Below are 20,982 nucleotides of genomic sequence, written 5' to 3' on the forward strand. Positions count from 1 at the left end.
GTTTCAATCTCTATTTGTTTGTAGTGTCTCTCTCTGCCTGTGGAGCGATAAGGGTAAGCCTTGGTCCTCTTTTGCTTAAAGTTCAACTTAAGAACTTGAAGAGTTAGCTAGGAATATTTTACGGGCTGTTAGAACCAAAGAAAGACCTTATTAAAGAAAGACATGCCCTGGGAAGTACATTCTTCTTAAATAACTGCCTTGCACAAAAGCAAGCACAGCTAGCCAGCTGAAAATGCCCTCTGCCTCCAGCCCCACAGCTAAATAACTACATAGTTTTCCCAGATACATACTGTAGAGTTGGCAGCTGGAATCTCATGCTTCATGCTTCCGTGCCAGGTTCACCTCTATAGATACGCGTAATAATCCTAGGATTTGCTTTTTTCCCAAATACAACACAATTCTGCTGAAAAGCAGGAAGGTGTTTTATAAATCCATGCTTATCTAAGAATGAGTGGCTGGAGGTTTACAGTTCCAAACAGAATACACATACACTACGATTAGGAGGAGATGCACGTTTATTTTTGAGTTTTTAAAGGCAAAAATGTTCAGTTAAATAACACTGCTATTTGAGTTGGCCTATTTGAGAAAGAACTAGAACTTCATCCGTGGGAAGATGGGGATAATCATTACTATCTAAACCAGAACTATTTAATGAGTTTGGATTTTTATTTTAAGATTTTTTTTTAAGAATTTGAGGGGATCTGTGCTTCATATAACTGTATGGAGCATCCTCAGTTTCATGACTTCTGAGGCTGTAGATGTAAATACAACATTATATATGACAGGGCAAGATTGAAATAATCCATGGCTTGAAAAATAACTAGCTGAAAAATTTGTCCTATTGCTTTTTTATAGGCCTGGGGTATACATGGACTTACGTCATCCTGCTAAGGGAGAATACACCTCTGTTTGACACATGCTGCCATTTCTTCCTTTCTGTCTGTTCCGAGGACAGAGAGCATGAAATGAGCTACAGCCATTCATGCCCCTATACAAGTTACTGATTAGCCATATGGGTTAGGAACAAAATAATCCTTATAAATCAAAGACTTTGGAAAAATGCAGCAGAGGCAGTCTCTGAAGAAGTATGCTCAGACTTAGCTACATGCTCAAGTGCTGTGGGAAGTTTTAATCTCTGCTATCAGAAATTCAGTAAGACTTGATGTGACTAAGGTGAGATGAAGCCCCTTAGAGACTGAAAATTTCACCTATCATGATGAAGACAGTAATTATGTTAAATATTGTCGTTAAATATCGTTGTTAAAAGTTGAATGAACCTCTCAAATTTCTGACCAGTCATGTCTGCATATACAGTGGACAAAGAGAAACTGTCACAGCTTCTCCTTTGTGTTATTGAGTGTTGATTTTGATGGTGTCCTTTGAAGGCTTCTGTGTCCATAAACTTCCACTCCTCTTCCAAAGCAGATGGTCTCACCCACACTATGTGCCCAGCGGTTCACAGCCAGGGAGGCATTGCCAGACACAGCATAAGGGCCCCATAAGGACCAAAACTATGCCAGGAAGCATGCTAGCACTTCAACAGTACAGATGATAGCAAAGCGGGGGATTAGCATGGTGCCTGGCCACATAGCTTACAAACACAGCCATAGGGTTTGTGATACTATTGGTTCTCTTTCTGGCCTTCTGTGCTGGGGAACAGAGCCACTGTCAGCTATTAGAGCAGTCACAGCAGTGGCAGCTGCATGCTGGGAGCTCATGGAATATGTAGTGCATCTGGTACATAAAATCTCTGTGGGGTCCTCTCATGCCTGTGCTTTCTGAAAAGGGAACAGCTGCAGGAGCTGGAAGGATCTCCACAGGCTTCTGGCCAATGTGTCAGTGCTTTAGCTGTGCTGTTCCTCATCTTGTCTGCAGGAGACTGGGTCAGCTGCAGCAGAGAGATTCAGAGCAAGGCACTCCCTACTTTTCTCTTGGAACTTGGCTCTGTTCTTAATTAACACATTGGTGTTTGGGCCAGACCCCAATTGCACAGCTCAGCGGTGCTGTCATTTTCCTGGCAGGGGGCTCCAGTCAATGCTATGGCCAAGCCAGAGGAGGCAGAGAGGGCGGAGAAGCACCGACTCCAAGAGATACCTCGGAGGCAGAGCACGAGGCCAGAGTCACCAACTGACTCATAACAAGTCCTAAGCCAGGATGTGAGGTTCTGTTCTTCAAATTTCGGACCTAGCTGTGGGGAGCTATGTAAAGCTTACTTGCATAGGTTCCTGTTAGGCAGCCATAGTTACCAGATTTTGGGATAAGCTTCAGTTGTCTGTTGTGACCAGAAAGAGAACTGAAGAGCCTAGGAGGCTTGATGATTCAATTCTGTCACTGGTATTCAGGAGATGAAGGCTTAAATCCTTGCATTTGTCTCTGTTTCTTTATGCCAAGCAGAAGACTGGGAGTCTCAGGCAACATTCAGAAGAGTAAGAGGCTCTCTGTTGTGACAGGCCTGACCTCTTAGCAAGAGCTTTATATATAGCTCAAATAGAAACTGCATAAAACAAGGAACTTCTTTCAGAGTAGACATTAAATCATTGCTCCTGATTTGGGAGATGTTTCTGAGGCAAGGAAAACAGACTTACAAAATAACTCACTGAATATGCATGTCAATTAGTCTCCTTTATCCTTTGGGACTCAAAGCGTGCTTCTCTGTAATGTTTTAGGGTTTGAAGGGTCTTGGTTTTAAATACAAAACATGTCTAATACTCTTTAATTGGCTTTTAAATTGTTTATTTTTTCTCATTCCCTGAAATTAGCAAACCCCTTTTTCCTGTCCTTTATTGGGTACAGGAATCTTGCACTGTAGAACAGAAGTTCCCAAGCTGGGAACTTTGGCTTTGACACAGCCTGAATGTCCTGTTACATGAATGTTCCATGAGGAAAAAAGGGAACCTTTTTGTATCATTTAGCACATTTAGCAGCCATTCATGCTGCTGGCAGCACAAACCTCCACTCGTTGCCACCTAAGAGCAAGAAGACCTGGATGACGAGGACCCTCCCCTTCCTGAAGAACCTCAGTTTACAGGACAACATGAAATTCACAGGTGAGTGGGATGGATTCTACTGGAAGGCACCCATCTCATCTGTGCCAAAAGTGGCAGCATGTTGAGGCCTCCCTTGCATGGCTGTGAGCCAGCAAGTGCCTGGTGCAGCTGGGAGTTGCACAAGTAGATGGAATGATAGTCTGTGCTCTGAAGAGATCTTTAACCTGTGTTTCATCAGGTGCTGTTCCCTTGTACCACAGGCCACAGACCTTTGGGGTCGTGATCAAGGTGGGTCCTGTCAGAGCAGGCCACTGGCTTGTGATGAGGAGCTGTGAGAGGTCTCATCTCGAGCCTTTCTCTGTGCTCTTCTGTACCCAGCCTGGCACCCACATTTAAGCCCTGGCCCTTGCATGGGCTGCACTGTCGGTGTGGCATGCATGGGCCTGTACCTCACTGATCCTGATGGGGCTTCTGGTGTGACTGGGGACCTGTCTGTCCCTGCAGCTTGGTGGGGTGGTGGGCAGACTCCAGCTGAGCTTTTCACCTTGTGTCTCGTGCTCCACCATCCTTGATTGGGAGCAGTGGGTCGGTGCTCCATCGATGAGGTTTCTGCCTCACCCCAACCTGTGGTACCTGATGTACCTCCTCCTGCCAAAAATCTCTCCTCCAATGCTCCTATGCACCTGCAATGGGCAGAGCAGAGTTGGGAAGGAAAAGCTGGGGATCACACAGGGATGTTGTTGCTGCAGCATCTTTTCCAGTCAGTGAGACAGCATTTCGGGAGTGGAATACTTAAACCCTCTGGTGCATGCTTTTGTACATGGAATACACATGCAATACCCAGTGTCTGTATGGGTATAGCTTTGTGTTATGCTGAATGTAATAGATGAAATGAAGATGTATTCAGGCCTTCTCTTGCACTGTACACAGATGCAGAGGCTCTGTGGACTTCAACTTACACTCAACTGTTACATGTGAATGAAGGCTTTCCTGGCTCAGCATAACCCTGCTCTTTTCTTTCATAGATGAGTCTGACTTATGAATACTGAAGCAGATGGTCTGCAGAATTTTTATTAGGCTGGATTATTTGCCTTGTATTGCAAGGAGAAATATAGTCCAGATTGGTCTGTGTTTCATGTAACAAATACTATTCTCTGGCATGCATGAAATGGAGGAAGGAACTTGGAAATTTGTGGAGAAATACTGCACTGTTTTCACAGTAAGGCATTTCAAAGGTATCTGAGATTTGGAGATGAACAGTGTGAGAAATGATACCAGGAAAGGGTGTATTATTTGATACTGTACCTTAAGTGCACCTCCAGGACGTGGTTATGACTTTGACTGCCAAGAGAAACCATTGGGTTGGAGAACTGTATTTATTCAGAATAAGGCATATAGATGGTGCTATTGCAGAATTTATATTCAGTGTAATTAGGTAGTATGTTGCAAAAAATGCTGTATTAATTCGTGTACTTGCTACAAAATCACATGGAATTCAGTGTGCATTAAAGCATTTCTTAAATTTGAAAAGCTAAATTGAGGTGAAACAGGCCACCCATGTCCTCCATAAACTGCTACTTCCAAGATCCCTTTGATCAGATATGAGGCCAGACAAACATACTCTCAGGCAATCCCGAGGGTGCACTGTAGTAGTGCCTTTGTGGGAATTTCTGTCTGTGTCAGCTCTAGGAGATAGAAGCGACGTGATGTACAGCCAATGGAGCCTTTACACTTCTAGAGCTGCTTCTCTGCTTTGTTAACACTGCATTATGCAGGTATGTCCCTGCTGCTCGTGTGGGATAAACACTTGGGTGTTCTTGGAAGTGGTGGCCTGGAAGCATATCTCTTAGTTCTGCTCTGAATCAAACCAGCTGAACTACACTCAGCCCATGTTCTGTTTTCACTGATGCCACTGGGAAGTGAGAATCAATTTTGCTTTTCACTGGGTGCTTCTCTGCCCAATGACTGCATCAAATTTGACATTGGTGAGCTTTTTCAAGACAGCCAAGGCACGTTCTGGAAGCAACCTGAAAGAGACAACAACAGGAAATTTAATGTAGGATAAGAAATTGTAGAAGTTAACTGAAAACTCAGATTTTCTGATGCTAATTCTAGCTTTAAAATGATGCTCTGGTAAAAATACTGCCTCAGTAAAGCTGCTACACAGGATAGTAAAACCACGTGAAAGGACAAATCTTGCTGTATGTGGCAGAGAGAAGCAGTAGAGCCTTTTGAAGCAACTTTCCCAGCTTCTGACACCCCAGTCTTTGGTGTTTACATGAAGAAACAAACAATAATAAGCAACAGGTTCTCAGCCCTTTCTGGAACTATTTTGGGACTCCTGGTAGATAAAGCGTTTCTGGGCAAAAGGGAAACAGCAATCTGGAAAGAAAAAGTGTTCTTTTATTCTCTCCCTTCCCTCCCTGTCAGCCTGTAGCGCATTTGCACTGTTTGGTTACATTCTGATGCATTCTAAGCATTTTGATGTTGCATGTTTAAGGGTGGTACACTCAGCAAATTGTATTTGATACATGGCTGGGGGTGTTTTGAAGAGAGGTTTTGGCATTGTTTTTTTTTTTTTTACTTACCTTTCAATAAGTAAAGCAACACTTTGATGTGATGGAACAAAAACCATTTTCTTGTTGGTCAGTATTCCTTCCATCAGGGCCTCGACAACTTCCTCAATCTCCAAAATCTTCCCAAGCCTGCACAGGAAACCAAACATGTAAGAGCTGCACTGGTAAAACAGGGGAGGTATGAGCTGATGTATGATGCTTCACATATGCACATGCTCAGGTAATCCAAATGCAGCTGTTATGGGGGTTAAAGGCAACTGCAGCTTTTCTTTAGCCAATGCTACAACTGTTTTTATACAGTCAGTTGGAACACAAGGCCTAAAGCTGGTGCTAATGTGGTGTGTCTTGGTGCACAGAAGGCAGGTCAGGAAAGCAGAGAGTCAGTAGTTACCTTGTACTGGGGTTTTTGACAAATCCAGTATTTACAAAAACCGGGCAAAGACATGTAGTTTTTATGCCATCTTTTCCCAGGGTAGACAGCTCCTCTGTCAGAGCTTTATGAAATCCAACTGCAGCAAACTTGCTTGAACTGCAGGAGTGAGAAAAGCACAAATGAGAAGGCAGAAATACTATTTCTATCTTTCTGCAACTGGAAATGGCCTAAAACCCTGACACAGTCCTGACTAGGAGGCAACAAAATACAATCCAGCTGAGAAATGGTGCAGAGACTGCTTCTAACTGCCCTGGACCTGAGCATAGTGCTGGATTAGGGGCAGTAACTGTGGAATGCAGAGCGGTGCCTTTCAGAAGTTGCCTTTGCGGTGAGCAGACAGAGAAATGTCAGGAATTCTTAGAAAATGAGAACCAACGTGCATCAATTGATAGCGTTGCTGGTTTTCCCATGTGAGGAGATTCTTCGAAGGCATGCAGCCTGAAGCTCTGATGTTCAGAAGGATGGGAAGAGTAGAAATGGAGAACAACCCTCTACTGCTCCTCGTACCACACAGGAGTGTCTCCTGACAGTCATGTGTGAGTGTTGGAATAGAAGAGCATTATGTGTGCCAAAGCTGAGGAACATACTGCCACAGAAAATGGTGCAGGCCAGGAGTATGAATCAACTCCCAAGAAAGTAAAACCAGTTTGTTGACTGTTACTGATTTGGACAGTGTAATTCCAATCAAATCCCTGACACAGGAGTGCTCATGTTGCCAGCAGTGAATGACTCTCTAAGGAGGAGTATTCCCAGGGGAAGACTGCTCTTCCCGGATCTGCTATCATAGAGGGCTGGATCTGATACAGAATGACAATATGCAGTCTAACAGGTTTGCTGTTCATGCACCATGATTTTCTAGATGAGTTTCAAGTAGAAAACCAATTTGATCTCATGATCAAACTAATCACTACCACAAAGATAGATCAAAATTTACTCATTAGGAGTTTTCTTGCCAACACTACAACAACTCACAGTAGCAGTACATTTTCAGAAAGAGAAGGGAAGCTAAGTCAAAGCTAATAAGAAACTTGCTGTGCAGCTCCAGGTAAGTGCTGGCAATTGGGCATTTCTGCTTAGCACAAACCTCAGGCCATACTGTATTCAGTAGTTGGATTATTTTGGTTATTTTATGCTTTCTAACAGAGAAGATACTATTATAAATAAATAATGAAGAGAGCTGTTTTTAAACTCACTTACCAGTAAGTCACCATGTAAGAAATAACAAAATGACCCGCTGATGAAGCCACCGTGACAATGTGACCATGGTTGTTTTTCATCATGGTTGGCAGAAAAGCTTTTGTGGTCTTGAAGTCAATGAAATCAAGAGAGAAAATTGCGGGGGGGGGGGGGAAGGGGAAGAAAGAACAAGGTTCTCTTAGGTGTATTCAGCGCTGACCCTGACTACCATTAATTAAGTGGCAAACGCTATGACAAATGCTGTGTGCTGCACAGCCCCTCAGATTCTGAGAGCCACAGAGATACCCGTTCTCCTTTCAGCTGATACAAGTGGCAACCTATTTCCCAAACAGGAATGTTTCAGGAAGTTGGCTGTCAACATGACCTGATTCTCACATCTGTCCCAGGCTGCTTTTTTAGATTTCAGGTGACACTGACAATACTGCCAGTGTCTCACCCCGGCACATAAAACAAAACACTCTTAAATCTGTTGCTTTCCTTTTCTCCCACTGCAAAAAAGAAGTCCTTAACACCTGGCCAGGCTCAGATGAGCAAGACGTTACTGTAGGCCCCCAACAGTCAGTCCAGCCGATGCCCTTGTGCTATATGTATCTGAAAGACACTTTTATAATACACTAGTAGCTGAAAAGAATTGTTAGTCTAAATATGTGTCCTGGACAACACTCCCCTCAAAATATAGGTATGAAGTTGATGGTGGTCCTTACCCACATGTGAGCAAGAATGTTGACTTCAAACATTCTTTCAATCTGGTGGTCCTGAGTTGAGAGGAAGTCAGCAGCTGTAATCACACCAGCGTTATTCACCAGGATGGAGACATCCCCAGTTTCCTGTTTCACCTTTTAGACAGAAAAAAATACCAGAAAGTTTTGTGTCATAAGTTTGGGTTTTGTTTTTTTTTTTTTTATGGAGAGGACAGTAGTGTCCCATTTCCAGAGGTGGTAGGAACTGTTGCAGCAGTACCATGAAATAGGTTTTAGATCTGGTGCTTCTCCCTGTTAATTACTGCCAGTATCTGTAGTCTTCCACACATTGCCTACAGACACAGTATGCTCTGAGTAGTTTTAGTTGGGACTATGGACATAGAGACTGTTTTGAGCCAGCTTGTTTCAAGTAACAACACAATGCCCTCAGTGCTCTCTCCTTGCTCTTTAGGAAACTAAAAGGCAGAAGGTCCCTCAGGAGTTGGACATCAAAAGAGCAAACCTGCAATGACATGTGATATGCCAGAGCCTCACAGAAGAGGAAGAGGGTGGCTGCCATCTGGGAAACGAAATGCTACTTTGCTCTCTGTACTGAAATCAGCAAGAAGTGGGCAGATTCCAGGGGTTGTCATGAACTGCGTACAACACTTCTTGTTTTCCCAACCTTTCCAAAGATGAAGCATGTTTGGGTAAGCCTTTGGAAGTGCCCCTGCTCCCCTACCTTCTCTGCAGCACTGTAGATTTCCTCCCTTTTGCTGCAGTCCACCACGAAGGCTTGTACAGTGGCTCCCAGCCTTTTGCATTCTGCTGCCGTTTCCTCAACATTGTGCTGTAAAGGCAGAAATGAAAGACGTGCAATTGTACCATGCCCACGTGTTGCTGCTCAGACATTGTTCACACCAGCCAGAGGCTAAAGACTTCTGTCAGTTGCATTACCACTGCTAAGACCCCGAACAGTTCATAGGGACCAAGTGGAAAAGCTGCAGCTGGGGTACTGTGGCAGGACCAGTATTCCAGCCTCAAATTTTGGCCCTGTGTAGAGTAACTGCCAGAAAGGGCATGTGGCAGCAAGAGTAAGTTTACCTTGGCAAAGCACACATAGGTAGGTGGCAGGAAGGGGGCACTCGGTGGCTTTCCCACTACAGCAGGCAGACTCCACAGCTGAATTCAGAGCTCTAAAAACACAGACCCTGGTGACACCCCCTGAGACGTAAAAATGGCCCTTTGCGTTTCTGTGTTCACAGACTGGATGTGAGAGGAGCGGTTTGCTCCAAAGGGCACAGTGTAGAGAGACTTCTCTTATGAGAACAGCATTCAACGCACACACAACAGAAGTTCCCCTAAGTCATTTTATCAAGCCACTAAGTGAGGGCAAAAGTGACTTAGCTGTATCCTTGTCCCCAGGAGCCAGAAACCCATGGCAATGTGGACCTGAGCTGTCACAAATGACCTGTGACAGCTCAGAGCCTCACAGAATCTTTGCAGGTCGAGGGTGACTGGGCATCTCTGCTCAGCCCAAACTGCTGCTTAAGGCAGATGCCCCTCAGGAATGGGGCCTATGTCAAGGCAGCTGGACTGGAGAGGTATGTTCTTAAAACCCTTGGGATCCACCACCTCTTTGAATTGTATTTCAATGCCTGCTTACACACATCTTTACAACATATTCCCCAGCACCTAGGCCAGGTATAGCTTGCTATTTGATTTTACTCCTTTTCACCCATTCCAGTGCCATGCCTCCTCCCACCCACTCCAGCCTCTGGTCTTAGGCATCATGGGTAGCATGAACAGGCACCAAAAATGTTCTACAATATCCTCCCTATTTATAAATCCCCTTACAGTAGGCTTGGCTTAGGGGTTTATTTGTTTGTGGTGGGCTGTTTATTGCAGCTCCAGGATGACATGATGAACTCCTCTGCAGCTTCTGATCCACTGTGTCAGAAGCCCTCTCCACACAGAGCTTCCCACCTACTCAACCCCATGTACAGCCAATTGCTCCTACGAACGTGCCTTTGCCTTAATCGCCATTGAATGACATCCTGCGTGTTTGTACCTGTCCATCCTCCACTTGCCAAGATCTCTTGCATTTGGGCAGATTTGTCAACATTTAGTAAGGAGCCACCTACACATGTAACTGCGCCGGAGGGCAGCAGGGCTCACCCATAGCTCAAAGTAGTGATTCCCCTGGATATGAGTGGAGAGACAAATGCAACGTATGCATAATCCAGCAACATAAACAAAATATCTGATGCCAGGGAGGCAGCGAGCAGGTGGTGAACCCGCTTCTCTGTAGGAACAGGCTGCTGGTCTCACATGCCTTTTCCTGCCAGCCCAGGCAGCAGTTCCCACAGCACCTTGCTGACCCCTGCGTTCCCTCTTGCAGGTTCTCTCTGCCGTGCTGTGGATACCACCTCGCCGATTAGCACCGAGTGACTGTGGGACCCAGACACTGACATCCTCTGGTGCAATGGGGCAAACCCTGGGCTGGGGCTCAGCGTCCCCATCCGTGAGCCTGCAGGAGCGGCCGTGGCAGCAGGTGTGTGGATGCAGTCGTGTGCCGCCCTTCCCGTGCTATTAACCCCCAGTGCCTCCCTCGGGGACGGACGAGTCGAGACACGAGCTGTGCCGTTACCTTGCTGATGTCCCACAGCACCAGTCTGCTCTGACGCTTGGCAAACTCCAAGGCTGTCGCTCTCCCTATACCGTGGCCAGCACCTGTGATGAGAACGAGCTCTCCACTGACAGACTTTCTCTTCACAGGGATAAAAAGCTTCACAAACGCTTCTAAGTAGGAGTAGATGAGCGTGACCACGAACAGGAGGATTTCCACGAACAGATTCATGCTGTTGCTGTCAGTCCTTTGGTTGTCTGACTGGACTTTAGCCTCTCCTGCTGAGGACGCGGGTTGATGATTCACCAGCCGCCCGCCTAAGCACACACCGACCTAGCGGTCAGTCATACTGCACGGCTCCAACAGGCATCCACCGGCTCCACGGTTCAGAAGGAGCGCCGGGGACTGCCAGACCGGCCGCACCTCCGGGGCCGCAACAGCCAATCAGAGAGCGGCGTTTGGGAGGGGGGCGTGACCATGGGAGGTCAACCCAGTGGGCTGGAGGCGGTCACGAGTGGCGGCGCTTCGTCAATGGGAGGCGAGCTTATATGAGGGCTGTAGTGCGGGTGCTTTGCTGTTCCTCTGCCGTACCCTCTTGTAAGCAAGCATCAAAGCGTGTTCTGGTTAACATTGCTGCAGGTGGGAGAGAGACGGGAATGGCAATGAGGCTGCTCCTTCAGTTACTGGCAAAAAACCGAGAGCTTCTGTGACGCCCTTCGCCTCTGTATTTCAATTCTATCTCAAATGCTGCTGTGTGGCTGCCCAACTGCTCAGTCTCCTGAGGTCCTTAAGCAGTTTTCTTCAGGGCGAGTCCAAGTCCTTCCTTTGGAATACCTGTGCATTGTCAGCAGTCTTTGTCCCCTACCTTCCTCTTCCATGTCATTTAATGAAAGCTGAATGACACAATCCTTTTCAACTTGAGGTACTCCACATGTGAGATCTTGGCTGCCTGTTCCCTCTTTCTCTGTCTTTTAATTAGTTAGCTATCCATACCCATGTCTTCTATCTTCTGGCTGCTTAGTTTCCTCAAGTCCTTTAGAAAATGGCGCTGACTGAATGAATTAGGTCATCCTTATTTAATTGAGTCTGAATTGCACAACTCACATTTGAACTTGCTTATGTGTAATGGAATATACAGAACCTTAACCGGAACAGCAGTGCTTATAGGAAATAGGATAAAACTAACTTCAGGTGGTTTGTCCAGCTCTAAGAACATAACTGTATGGCCTTACTTGAAAAGGATTGATGACGACTCCTTGGTTTTTCAGTTAGAAAGCTAAATATGCCCAGGTCATGCTCATAATTTTACATAAGGATATCTCCGAGATGCTTGAGAAAGAGTGAAGGATGCCTGAACATCTGTCCTCTGAACAAAATCGGACTAAAGTTAAGATCAGAGTTGTTGGAAAGGATTTTTTTCAATTTCCTGGTGGTCTGGCTGCCATGTTGGTCATCTTGTCTGCAGGAGACTGGGTCAGCTCCAGCAGAGATTCAGAGCAAGGCACTCCCTACTTTTCTCTTGGAACTTGGCTCTGTTCTTAATTAACACATCGCCGTTTGGGCCAGGCCCCAATTGCACAGCTCAGCGGTGCTGTCATTTTCCTGGCAGGGGGCTCCAGTCAATGCTATGGCCAAGCCAGAGGAGGCAGAGAGGGCAGAGAAGCACTGACTTCAAGACATACCTCAGAGGGAGGCAGAGCACGAGGCCAGAGTCACCAACTGACTCATAACAAGTCCTAAGCCAGGATGTGAGGTTCTGTTCTTCAAATTTTGGATCTAGCTGTGGTCAGCTGTATGAAGATCACTTGTGTAGGCTCCTGCTGTGCCTAAGGTGGTAGCATGTTGAGGCCTCCCTTGCATGGCTGTGAGCCAGCAAGTGCCTGGTGCAGCTGGGAGTTGCACAAGTAGAATGGAATGACAGTCTGCATTCTGAAGAGATCTTTAACCTGTGTTTCATCAGGTGCTGTTCTCTTGTACCACAGGCCACAGACCTTTGGGGTCCTGGTCAAGGTGGGTCCTGTCAGAACAGGCCACTGGCTTGTGATGAGGAGCTGTGAGAGGGCTCATCTGGAGCCTTCCCCCATCTCCTCTGCTGTCCAGTCTGGTACCCATGTTTAAGCACTCTTTTGCCCTGGCCCTAGCTGTGCTGTTGGTGTGGCATGCATAGGCATGTATCTTGCTGATCCTGATGTGGCTTCTGGTGTGACTGGGGATCTGCCTGTCTCTGCAGCCTGGTGGGGTGGGCAGACTCTGGCTGAGCATTTCACTGTTGTGGCTCCTGCTCCACTGTCCTTGCTTAAACCTGATTACCACTTTTATTGCCAAGAGACACCTTTAAGTTAGAGAACTGTATTTATTTGTAATGAGGAGTGTTGATGGTGCTAATGCATAATTGATACTTAATATAATTAGGTAGTATGTTACAAACAAGGCTGTATAATTTCAGTACTCATTACAAAAGCACACAAAAGGGAGTGCTCATTAGCACAGAGTTTTTTAAATTTAAAAAGCTAAATTGAGGTGAAACAGGCCACCCATGTCCTCCATACACTGCTACTTCCAAGATCCCTTTGATCAGATATGAGGCCAGATGAACGTACTCTCAGTACACTCCTGAGAGTGCACTGTAGGAGTGCCTTTGTGGGAATTTCTGTCTGCGTCAGCTCTAGGAGATAGAAGCAACATGATGTACAGCCAAAGGAGCCTTTACACTTCTAGAGCTGCTTCTCTGCTTTGTTAACACTGCATTATGCAGGTATGTCCCTGCTGCATGTGTGGGATGAACACTTGGGTGTTCTTGGAAGTGGTGGCCTGGAAGCATATCTCTTAGTTCTGCTCTGAATCAAACCAGCTGAACTACACTCAGCCCATGTTCTGTTTTCACTGATGCCACTGGGAAGTGAGAATCAACTTTTGCTTTTCACTGGGTGCTTCTCTGCCCAATGACTGCATCAAATTTGACATTGGTGAGCTTTTTCAAGACAGCCAAGGCACGTTCTGGAAGCAACCTGAAAGAGACAACAACAGGAGATTTGATGTAAGATAAGAAAAATCAGCGTAAAAGTGGAACCACAGGTGATGGAAGAGCTGGTCTGGGAGTGGAAGTGTCCACACACAGACTGAGACCAGGCTTAAGGCGGGTGTTATTTCTGAAGAATACATAGCCTCCATTAATCTCTGCCTAGTTTAACTCCAATCCCAGTCATGTCCTTGACATTGCCAAGTCTGTGTATCTGCTTGATTTGGGTTGCAATCCTGCTGCAGGACCAAAGAAAGTCAGTTTTAGGTGCATATTGGATGTGTTATGCTCTAAAAAACAGTTGGCCTGTGGAAGGATGAGATGTGAAACTGAGGTGTGGTTTCCTCTCTGAGGATTTCTTCTCTTACAAGTCATGTCTCTGTGTCTTCCCTCTCCCACATTAAGACACAAAAGCAAAGTTATCCTAAGGGCTTTGACAGCATTAAGTTTGACTTGTCTATGCTTCTGCAACTTGCACTGTCAGCATGCAGCTCTTGGAGATGCAAAAAGACATAAAAGCTTTTTTCCAGTCTCTGTTCTGGGTTTTGCAAATAAGATATTACCAAGTGTCTCATGAAATACTGTAGGAGTTAACTGAAAAGTTAACTTAGTTGTTCTGATGTGATTCCAGATTTGGAATCTGTCCTCTGGTAAAACCACCTCCTCAGCAGAGCAGATACACCGGCTATTAAAATCATGTGACAGGACAAATCTTGCTTTACATGGCAGGAAGAAGAAGTACAGCCTTTTTGAAGCAATTTTCACAGCTTCTATGACCTTAGTCTTTGGTGTCGACATGAAGAAACAAACACCACTAAGCAGCAGGTCCTCTTTCTGAAACTACTCCGGGGCTGCTGGTTCAGAGGAACTGTTATTCACAAGCCTAAGGGAAATGGCAGTCTGTGAAGAAAAAGTGTTAACTTGTTCTCCCTCTCCTTCTGCACAAACTGGTAGAACAGGTGAGTTCTCCACGGGGACAGTGAGCAGCAGAGAGTGGGTCACAAGGACCTATGACAGGGCTAAAAAAAAAGCCTTTGTGTATGACATCTGCTGTTATTAGAAAAACAACACTGCTATCTCATTACTTGTCATGTGTTTCTCATACTATAATATTTCAGATGGGTGGTTGTTTAAAAAATAATATTCTCTTCAGCAGAGAGTTACGTATTATCTAGTTACTGTAGGCATAATAATGTCAGATTTGGATTGGTAACTGTATAGTGATGTCAAACACCGAAGATAACAGAAAATAATCGAAACTTGTTTGAATATGAACTTCTGCTGTACAGCTGTTATTCCACTGTTTCTCTATGCTGCCAAAACATATTTTAACACATAGGTGAAAAATGCAGTTCCTCATAAAAAGTAATCTTGAATCAGACGTATTAAGTTTTATGCTTGTATGCTCAGGTAGTTAGCACTGATATATTCCCTCCTTCCCCTCTCACCCCCTTTTTATTCCCCTTTTGCTACTTACATTTCAGAGAGTAAAGCAATGTTTAGATGTGGTGGAACAAAAACCATTTTCTTGTTGGTCAGTATTCCTTCCATCAGGGCCTCGACAACTTCCTCAATCTCCAAAATCTTCCCAAGCCTGCACAGGAAACCAAACATGTAAGAGCTGCACTGGTAAAACAGGGGAGGTATGAGCTGATGTATGATGCTTCACATATGCACATGCTCAGGTAATCCAAATGCAGCTGTTATGGGGGTTAAAGGCAACTGCAGCTTTTCTTTAGCCAATGCTACAACTGTTTTTATACAGTCAGTTGGAACACAAGGCCTAAAGCTGGTGCTAATGTGGTGTGTCTTGGTGCACAGAAGGCAGGTCAGGAAAGCAGAGAGTCAGTAGTTACCTTGTACTGGGGTTTTTGACAAATCCAGTATTTACAAAAACCGGGCAAAGACATGTAGTTTTTATGCCATCTTTTCCCAGGGTAGACAGCTCCTCTGTCAGAGCTTTATGAAATCCAACTGCAGCAAACTTGCTTGAACTGCAGGAGTGAGAAAAGCACAAATGAGAAGGCAGAAATACTATTTCTATCTTTCTGCAACTGGAAATGGCTTAAAACCCTGACACAGTCCTGACTAGGAGGCAACAAAATACAATCCAGCTGAGAAATGGTGCAGAGACTGCTTCTAACTGCCCTGGACCTGAGCATAGTGCTGGATTAGGGGCAGTAACTGTGGAATGCAGAGCGGTGCCTTTCAGAAGTTGCCGTTGCGGTGAGCAGACAGAGAAATGTCAGGAATTCTTAGAAAATGAGAACCAACGTGCATCAATTGATAGCGTTGCTGGTTTTCCCATGTGAGGAGATTCTTCGAAGGCATGCAGCCTGAAGCTCTGATGTTCAGAAGGATGGGAAGAGTAGAAATGGAGAACAACCCTCTACTGCTCCTCGTACCACACAGGAGTGTCTCCTGACAGTCATGTGTGAGTGTTGGAATAGAAGAGCATTATGTGTGCCAAAGCTGAGGAACATACTGCCACAGAAAATGGTGCAGGCCAGGAGTATGAATCAACTCCCAAGAAAGTAAAACCAGTTTGTTGACTGTTACTGATTTGGACAGTGTAATTCCAATCAAATCCCTGACACAGGAGTGCTCATGTTGCCACCAGTGAATGACTCTCTAAGGAGGAGTGTTCCTAGGGGAAGACTGCTCTTCCCAGAGCTGCTATCATAGAGGGCTGGATCTGATACAGAATGACAATATGCAGTCTAACAGGTTTGCTCTTCATGCACCACGATTCAATTGCTTATAGTAGAAACAGGCAATACACTGACCTCTCAGATTCATCAGTTTGCTCACAACACAGTAAGTATTATTATGTTTTTTTTTTCTGAAAGTTAATTTTACAGTCAAAAACCATTTTATCTCATGATGGCAAAATTATTTCTATATACCACGGTCACTGCCACAGAGGTAAAAAGATCAAAAGCTATTCATTTGGATATACTTGACAACACTACACAAACTTACAGAAGAACTACTTTCTAAGAAGGAGAAGGGAAGAGGATACCTTTTTTTGCTAAGCAAAAGTCTGGATCAATGAGGAAGAGAACAAAGAAAAGCTTTCGTTAGTTGTTGTGTCATATAATTATTCCTTCATACAAGCATTGATCCTCATTCAGTCACAGCTAATAAGCAAATTAATGAGACCCTCCAAGCATCTGTAAGTTCTGGCAGTTAGGCTTTTCTCCTTAGCACAGACCTCAGGCCATACTGTATTCAGTAGTTGGATTACTTTGGTTATTTTATGCTTTCTGATGGAGAAGATGCTATTAAAATAATAATAATAAAAAAGGATCTGATGATAAAGTCACTTACCAGTAAGCCACCATGAAAGAAGTTACTAAATGACCCGCTGCTGAAGCCACCGTGACAATGTGACCATGGTCATTTTTGATCATAGTTGGCAGAAAAGCTTTTGTGGTCTTGCATCAATGAAATCAAGAAAATTGCAGGGGGGAGAAAAGGGAAGAAAGAACAATGTTCTCTTAGGTGTATTCAGTACTGACCCTCACTATCATTTAATTGACAAACGCCATCATAAATGCTCTGTGCTGCACAGCCCCTCAGATTCTGAGAGCCACAGAGATACCCGTTCTCCTGTCAGCTGGTACAAGTGGCAACCTATTTCCCAAACTGGAATGTTTCAGGAAGTTGGCTGTCAACAGGAGGTGATTCTCACATCTGTCCCAGGCTGCTTTTCAGATTTTGGGTATCAGCAGGAAGGCTGCTGGTGTCTCACCCCAGCACATACAATAAAACACTCTTCAATCTGTTGCTTTCCTTTTCTCCCACTGCAAAAAAAGAAGTCCTTAACAGCTGAAACCCTCCTGCTAAGTAGCGTTTGCTGGCAGCTGCCCTGTTGCTGTACTTGCAGGGTGCTGGTGCTCAGCTGTGGGTGCCCAAACTACCCCATACAAAGGGAAACCCCAACACATTTCTGATAGAGACAAACCCATGCTGCAGATGAGGCTGTGGCCAGCTGGCTCTTGCAGAGACAAGAGAAAATGAAAATCAGGGCCAGGCTCAGATTAGCAAGAGGTTAATCAAGTTTATACACATGTAAATGCACTGGTAGCTGAAAAGAATTGTTAGTCTAAATATGTGTCCTGGACAACACTCCCCTCAAAATATAGGTATGAAGTTGATGGTGGTCCTTACCCACATGTGAGCAAGAATGTTGACTTCAAACATTCTTTCAATCTGGTGGTCCTGAGTTGAGAGGAAGTCAGCAGCTGTAATCACACCAGCGTTATTCACCAGGATGGAGACATCCCCAGTTTCCTGTTTCACCTTTCAGACAGAAAAAAAAAACCAGAAAGTTTTGTGTCATAAGTTTGGGTTTTGTTTTTTTTTTTTTTATGGAGAGGACAGTAGTGTCCCATTTCCAGAGGTGGTAGGAACTGTTGCAGCAGTACCATGAAATAGGTTTTAGATCTGGTGCTTCTCCCTGTTAATTACTGCCAGTATCTGTAGTCTTCCACACATTGCCTACAGACACAGTATGCTCTGAGTAGTTTTAGTTGGGACTATGGACATAGAGACTGTTTTGAGCCAGCTTGTTTCAAGTAACAACACAATGCCCTCAGTGCTCTCTCCTTGCTCTTTAGGAAACTAAAAGGCAGAAGGTCCCTCAGGAGTTGGACATCAAAAGAGCAAACCTGCAATGACATGTGATATGCCAGAGCCTCACAGAAGAGGAAGAGGGTGGCTGCCATCTGGGAAACGAAATGCTACTTTGCTCTCTGTACTGAAATCAGCAAGAAGTGGGCAGATTCCAGGGGTTGTCATGAACTGCGTACAACACTTCTTGTTTTCCCAACCTTTCCAAAGATGAAGCATGTTTGGGTAAGCCTTTGGAAGTGCCCCTGCTCCCCTACCTTCTCTGCAGCACTGTAGATTTCCTCCCTTTTGCTGCAGTCCACCACGAAGGCTTGTACAGTGGCTCCCAGCCTTTTGCATTCTGCTGCCGTTTCCTCAACATTGTGCTGTAAAGGCAGAAACGAAAGACGTGCAATTGTACCATGCCCACGTGTTGCTGCTCAGACATTGTTCACACCAGCCAGAGGCTAAAGACTTCTGTCAGTTGCATTACCACTGCTAAGACCCCGAACAGTTCATAGGGACCAAGTGGAAAAGCTGCAGCTGGGGTACTGTGGCAGGACCAGTATTCCAGCCTCAAATTTTGGCCCTGTGTAGAGTAACTGCCAGAAAGGGCATGTGGCAGCAAGAGTAAGTTTACCTTGGCAAAGCACACATAGGTAGGTGGCAGGAAGGGGGCACTCGGTGGCTTTCCCACTACAGCAGGCAGACTCCACAGCTGAATTCAGAGCTCTAAAAACACAGACCCTGGTGACACCCCCTGAGACGTAAAAATGGCCCTTTGCGTTTCTGTGTTCACAGACTGGATGTGAGAGGAGCGGTTTGCTCCAAAGGGCACAGTGTAGAGAGACTTCTCTTATGAGAACAGCATTCAACGCACACACAACAGAAGTTCCCCTAAGTCATTTTATCAAGCCACTAAGTGAGGGCAAAAGTGACTTAGCTGTATCCTTGTCCCCAGGAGCCAGAAACCCATGGCAATGTGGACCTGAGCTGTCACAAATGACCTGTGACAGCTCAGAGCCTCACAGAATCTTTGCAGGTCGAGGGTGACTGGGCATCTCTGCTCAGCCCAAACTGCTGCTTAAGGCAGATGCCCCTCAGGAATGGGGCCTATGTCAAGGCAGCTGGACTGGAGAGGTATGTTCTTAAAACCCTTGGGATCCACCACCTCTTTGAATTGTATTTCAATGCCTGCTTACACACATCTTTACAACATATTCCCCAGCACCTAGGCCAGGTATAGCTTGCTATTTGATTTTACTCCTTTTCACCCATTCCAGTGCCATGCCTCCTCCCACCCACTCCAGCCTCTGGTCTTAGGCATCATGGGTAGCATGAACAGGCACCAAAAATGTTCTACAATATCCTCCCTATTTATAAATCCCCTTACAGTAGGCTTGGCTTGGGGGTTTATTTGTTTGTGGTGGGCTGTTTGTTTATTGCAGCTCCAGGATGACATGATGAACTCCTCTGCAACTTCTGATCCACTGTGTCAGAAGCCCTCTCCACACAGAGCTTCCCACCTACTCAACCCCATGTACAGCCAATTGCTCCTACGAACGTGCCTTTGCCTTAATCGCCATTGAATGACATCCTGCGTGTTTGTACCTGTCCATCCTCCACTTGCCAAGATCTCTTGCATTTGGGCAGATTTGTCAACATTTAGTAAGGAGCCACCTACACATGTAACTGCGCCGGAGGGCAGCAGGGCTCACCCATAGCTCAAAGTAGTGATTCCCCTGGATATGAGTGGGGAGACAAATGCAACGTATGCATAATCCAGCAACATAAACAAAATATCTGATGCCAGGGAGGCAGCGAGCAGGTGGTGAACCCGCTTCTCTGTAGGAACAGGCTGCTGGTCTCACATGCCTTTTCCTGCCAGCCCAGGCAGCAGTTCCCACAGCACCTTGCTGACCCCTGCGTTCCCTCTTGCAGGTTCTCTCTGCCGTGCTGTGGATACCACCTCGCCGATTAGCACCGAGTGACTGTGGGACCCAGACACTGACATCCTCTGGTGCAATGGGGCAAACCCTGGGCTGGGGCTCAGCGTCCCCATCCGTGAGCCTGCAGGAGCGGCCGTGGCAGCAGGTGTGTGGATGCAGTCGTGTGCCGCCCTTCCCGTGCTATTAACCCCCAGTGCCTCCCTCGGGGACGGACGAGTCGAGACACGAGCTGTGCCGTTACCTTGCTGATGTCCCACAGCACCAGTCTGCTCTGACGCTTGGCAAACTCCAAGGCTGTCGCTCTCCCTATACCGTGGCCAGCACCTGTGATGAGAACGAGCTCTCCACTGACAGACTTTCTCTTCACAGGGATAAAAAGCTTCACAAACGCTTCTAAGTAGGAGTAGATGAGCGTGACCACGAACAGGAGGATTTCCACGAACAGATTCATGCTGTTGCTGAGAGTCTGTTTATTCCCGAACGATGTCACGGCAGCGCAGCGCCAGTGCCGGTCTGTGCGCGCTGCTGCCCTGCTCAGCGCGGGTACCGCAGGCGGCCTCTCCGGTCACAAGGGGGCGCCCGCGGCCCGCCTGAGCTTGCTGGTCCCGTCCTGTTAGTCACAGCCAGGGACCGCTGCCTCGCCGCGGCCTGCCCCGCGTTGCCCAGCCCTCTCCACCCGGACTCCGGGCTCTCCTCGCCCCGCAGGACTCCGTGAAGCGGGAAGACCGCAACCGCCGAGGTCCGGCAGCAATCCAGGCGTGAGGAGTAACCGCTGTGGGCAGCCCGACCAGCCACTCCTCCCAGCGGCGCAACAACCAATTAGAGAGGGGCGTTTGGGGGGGCGTGTCAATGGAGAGGAGGAGCCGAAGGGCTGGAGGCTCTCCTGATTGGAGGCGCT

The 20,982-nt window shown here is 46.2% G+C and overlaps 2 protein-coding genes across 2 annotated transcripts; both read right to left on the minus strand.

Moving 5' to 3' along the window:
• Positions 1 to 4,344: 4,344 nt before the first annotated feature.
• Positions 4,345 to 10,817, minus strand: LOC133283316 (estradiol 17-beta-dehydrogenase 11-like). The gene is made up of 7 exons (XM_061480004.1): positions 10,524 to 10,817; positions 8,616 to 8,723; positions 7,898 to 8,029; positions 7,194 to 7,300; positions 5,955 to 6,092; positions 5,576 to 5,692; positions 4,345 to 5,014 (listed from the first exon to the last, which is right to left on the minus strand). Exons 1-7 carry the CDS (start codon positions 10,731 to 10,733, stop codon positions 4,927 to 4,929), a joined length of 900 nt encoding a protein of 299 aa, XP_061335988.1. The 5' UTR covers positions 10,734 to 10,817; the 3' UTR covers positions 4,345 to 4,926.
• A 2,018-nt stretch (positions 10,818 to 12,835) lies between these two features.
• Positions 12,836 to 20,613, minus strand: LOC133283325 (estradiol 17-beta-dehydrogenase 11-like). The gene is made up of 7 exons (XM_061480014.1): positions 20,326 to 20,613; positions 18,414 to 18,521; positions 17,695 to 17,826; positions 16,852 to 16,958; positions 15,378 to 15,515; positions 14,999 to 15,115; positions 12,836 to 13,510 (listed from the first exon to the last, which is right to left on the minus strand). Exons 1-7 carry the CDS (start codon positions 20,533 to 20,535, stop codon positions 13,423 to 13,425), a joined length of 900 nt encoding a protein of 299 aa, XP_061335998.1. The 5' UTR covers positions 20,536 to 20,613; the 3' UTR covers positions 12,836 to 13,422.
• Positions 20,614 to 20,982: the final 369 nt, after the last annotated feature.

Source organism: Pezoporus flaviventris, unplaced genomic scaffold, assembly GCF_033815535.1.
Source record: "Pezoporus flaviventris isolate CSIRO_AGI_PZ_B2104156 unplaced genomic scaffold, CSIRO_AGI_Pfla_v1 ptg000002l, whole genome shotgun sequence".
Classification (NCBI taxonomy): Eukaryota; Metazoa; Chordata; class Aves; order Psittaciformes; family Psittacidae; genus Pezoporus; species Pezoporus flaviventris.

Bases quoted from the DNA above. Each gene is read 5' to 3' on its own strand.
- LOC133283316 (XM_061480004.1), bottom strand. From the start codon at position 10,733: ATGAATCTGTTCGTGGAAATCCTCCTGTTCGTGGTCACGCTCATCTAC. The intron at 8,030-8,615 runs GTAGGGGAGCAG...TCTGTCTAAAAG, and splicing joins TCTACAGTGCTGCAGAGAAG to GTGAAACAGGAAACTGGGGA. The intron at 5,693-5,954 runs GTAACTACTGAC...TTTCCTGTGCAG, and splicing joins GTCAAAAACCCCAGTACAAG to GCTTGGGAAGATTTTGGAGA.
- LOC133283325 (XM_061480014.1), bottom strand. From the start codon at position 20,535: ATGAATCTGTTCGTGGAAATCCTCCTGTTCGTGGTCACGCTCATCTAC. The intron at 17,827-18,413 runs GTAGGGGAGCAG...TCTGTCTGAAAG, and splicing joins TCTACAGTGCTGCAGAGAAG to GTGAAACAGGAAACTGGGGA. The intron at 16,959-17,694 runs GTAAGGACCACC...CATTGATGCAAG, and splicing joins ACATTCTTGCTCACATGTGG to ACCACAAAAGCTTTTCTGCC.